This window comes from Nicotiana sylvestris, chromosome 6, assembly GCF_000393655.2.
Source record: "Nicotiana sylvestris chromosome 6, ASM39365v2, whole genome shotgun sequence".
Lineage (NCBI taxonomy): Eukaryota > Viridiplantae > Streptophyta > Magnoliopsida > Solanales > Solanaceae > Nicotiana > Nicotiana sylvestris.
The window spans coordinates 2460923-2464385 of record NC_091062.1 but is presented as its reverse complement, the minus strand read 5'-3'; the positions used below and the strand labels follow the sequence as shown (position 1 = coordinate 2464385).

The 3463-nt window shown below is 33.2% G+C and overlaps 1 protein-coding gene across 1 annotated transcript; it reads right to left on the bottom strand.

Moving 5' to 3' along the window:
* Positions 1–685: 685 nt before the first annotated feature.
* On the bottom strand, positions 686–3132 carry LOC104240277 (repetitive proline-rich cell wall protein 1). Its single transcript, XM_070147507.1, has 2 exons — positions 2161–3132; positions 686–902 (listed from the first exon to the last, which is right to left on the bottom strand). The coding sequence occupies exon 1, from the start codon at positions 3094–3096 to the stop codon at positions 2167–2169; it is 930 nt and encodes a 309-aa protein (XP_070003608.1). The 5' UTR covers positions 3097–3132; the 3' UTR covers positions 686–902; positions 2161–2166.
* Positions 3133–3463: the final 331 nt, after the last annotated feature.

The following is a 3463-nucleotide window of genomic DNA, read 5'->3' as shown; positions in this document are numbered from 1 at the left end:
CACACGAAAAGTGGATATACTTATAATTTTTTACAGCAACTAAGAAGAAAAAGAAGAAAAAGCCTGAAATTGTCTGTACTAATTAAACATTTTTTAAAAAGTGGATACAAGTTATAGGTCCTAGAAACATCCTCTTTACCTTCTTTAAGTAGGGTTAAGGTCTCCATATATTTTACCTTCCCAAGACCTTATTACTGATATTGCACTTTATTGTTAGGTACAAATTAAATAGAGCGACCAAATAAGATATCCCGTCAAATTTTTACGGTACTTTTTATGACTAGTAACTCCGTCCTCGATGAGATTTGTGAATATTGTATGGACTAGATTGTTCGGTTCAATCAACAATGTGTCCAAAATTCCATGGTCCTACTTATCTCATTTTGACGATTTTTCTCTTGTTTGATATCTACATCTAAAGTTACAATCTTCAAATTTTACTGTCTACCTCCTAAATATCTTACTTGGGTTAATATACGATAGCATCTTTTGAGGCGGAACTAGACGATTACCTATGTGTTCGGTAAAATTTAATAACTTTAGTTTAAATTTAATATTTGTATTAAAAAGTTCTTTAAATATGTACAAAAATATTTCCATAAAGTTTCTCTTATAACACACACAAACAAACGATTTCAATAAAGTAAATTAGACAAGATTAATAAAGATTGAAAAATAAGTCCACTTAAAGATAAAAATTTACTTGGTTCTTCACTTCTTTGCAACAAATGACATTGATACAATAATACACTGAAATAATTTCATAAATAAATCGCTATTCAAAAATAGCACAATCCACAAAGATACAATTTTGAGGGAAGGGGAAGAGAAAATAAATCAAGAAGCTCGACATCCTCTCATGTCGATCCATGCAATTACTCCTTCAAATCTTAGCTTGAAACCTGTAATTTAGACATAATTTATGATTAATGAGTTTAAGTTCCTTATCTAAAAATTTTATTTAAAAAAAAACAACAAAAAAAGAATATTGCCGACAATTACTTCACAAAAAATCTTAAAATTATAAGGTTACTACTACTCAGACCTCTACATTATTAATGGGAAAATGATACTGTATAGCCACTCTCAAAATAATAGCCAAACAAATGTATAGTTTTTGTATATATATATATATATATACATTCTATATGTTATATACAAAAATTATACAAATTTTATACACTTTATCAGCTACTGAATATAAATAATTTTTGGCACGGATTAAAGTGATAATACCCCTACGTTAATTCACCCTAATATTAAGATCCACTTGACCGAAAAATCTAGCTTCTAATCTAGTTATAAATGAAGAAAATAATAACTATCCTAGTCCCAATGGTCTTGGTTTTGTAAATTGACCTACAATACAATAATAGGTAATAACTATTATATAAACTATAATGTCAGAGTAAAAATCTACTACTCCCTCCGTTCACTTTTATTTGGCATGTATACTAAAAATAAATTTTCATTTTTACTTGTCACCTTTACGCATATCAAGAGAAGACAAATTTTTTTCTTGTTATACCTACAGTATTTATTACTCATTTCAAATTATTTTCTCAAATCCAATAAAATATGCATCAATTAATATGGGTATCATAGTAAATTATGCATTTCATTTATTATTTCTTAAGGGGCGTGAAAAATCAAAATATGCCAAGTAAAAGTGAACGTAATAAGTACTAATCAATCAATTTGCATTAATAGTGTAATTCTTTTACACTGTCAAGGCATAAATAAGTTAAAACCTTGTACTATATCGAATAGTACTAACGTACAACAATCATTCTACATGATTTTCTTTTTTCTTTTTTTTTTTGGCCAAAATGTTTTTCCACTGGCATTACCAATTTTTTATTAAAAAGTCGAGTTATGCAATCAACTGTTTCCTCAAAATAGGAACAAAAGCAAACTAGCATACAATGCAGCCAGAAGTTTTTAAGGTGAGGTTATGGGAAAATTAAAGGATTTCACTTACGAGTTTAACTTATATACTAATAATGTAATCATGATTTTCTATACTATTAATGTATTTTAACTTGTCATAATAGGTCATTACTTTGTTATATAGATAATTTTAACCCAATAATGTTAAAACATTATATACTGTCAATGCAGATAAGTTAAGCTTTATGAAAAAAGGTATATATACTTAACTTAAATCTAGAGAGAGCAAGTGTATCCAGGTGGTGGAGTCTTTCCACAGGTAACAAGGAGCTGAAGAGCAAGAGGGACAAAGATTTTTAGGTTAAGAAGCTTGACTTTAAGTGTTGTACAAAGGCAAGCAGCAGCTTCAAGTTCAACAAGTCCATGTAGAATTGGACAACATTCATTGACAGCAGGGTCACCAATTCCAATATGAACTAGACCACCAAGAAGATCTACACAAGCTCCAAGTTTTAGTGTGTCAATTGGGCATGTTGCCTTTGTTGTTGGTGGTGGAGGGCATGGTTTTCCTTTAGGGGATGGTGTAATAACTGGTGGAACTGTCACGGGTGGAATTCCGATAGGTGGCAAGTTAATAGGAGGTTTTACAATAGGTGGTAAACCAATTGGTGGCTTCAGAACTGGTGGAACTGTCACTGGTGGAATTCCGATAGGTGGCTTAATAACGGGTGGAACGACGGGCGGCAAGTTGATGGGAGGTTTTACAACTGGTGGAACTGTAACTGGTGGAATTCCGATAGGTGGCTTAATAACTGGTGGAACAACTGGTGGCAAGTTGATGGGAGGTTTTACAACTGGTGGAACTGTCACTGGTGGAATTCCGATAGGTGGCTTAATAACTGGTGGAACAACTGGTGGCAAGTTGATGGGAGGTTTTACAACTGGTGGAACTGTCACTGGTGGAATTCCGATGGGCGGCTTAATAACTGGTGGAACAACAGGTGGCAAGTTGATAGGTGGTTTTACAATCGGTGGAATTCCAATGGGTGGCAAGTTGATAGGGGGTTTAATACTTGGAGAGGGAGTTTTGGGTTTTTTGGGTTTGTGAGAGGGTTTTCCACAATATCCACAACCAAGAATGGGAGTGAATGAAGAAAGGAAAAGCATGGAAATGAAAAGAAGACATGTTATTTTAGATGACTCCATTTTCCTATGAGGAAAGAGGGAATAGGTTGAGATTTTGGTACAAAGAGTATGGTGTTATATAGATATGAAAGTGAATTGATGATTGGTGAATGCAAACAAAATAAACCCTAAAACCAATGCACGTGAACAAGGGGTCTATATGGCCAATTTTTGCTAGTTGGCAACTCAATTGTCTTGCATGTGCATGAATCTGTATTAGTACTTTTACTTAATCTTGATTATTATGTCTAATCATGATTACTCATGTCAACTTAACAAGGAAGCTCAATAGCTTCACTTGCCATCTATGGGAGGCTCGCTCTGGGAAAGTTCGAATCATTTAGAGCAGGGGCGGAAGCACGTATAACGAAGCAGTCTCACGTGATAT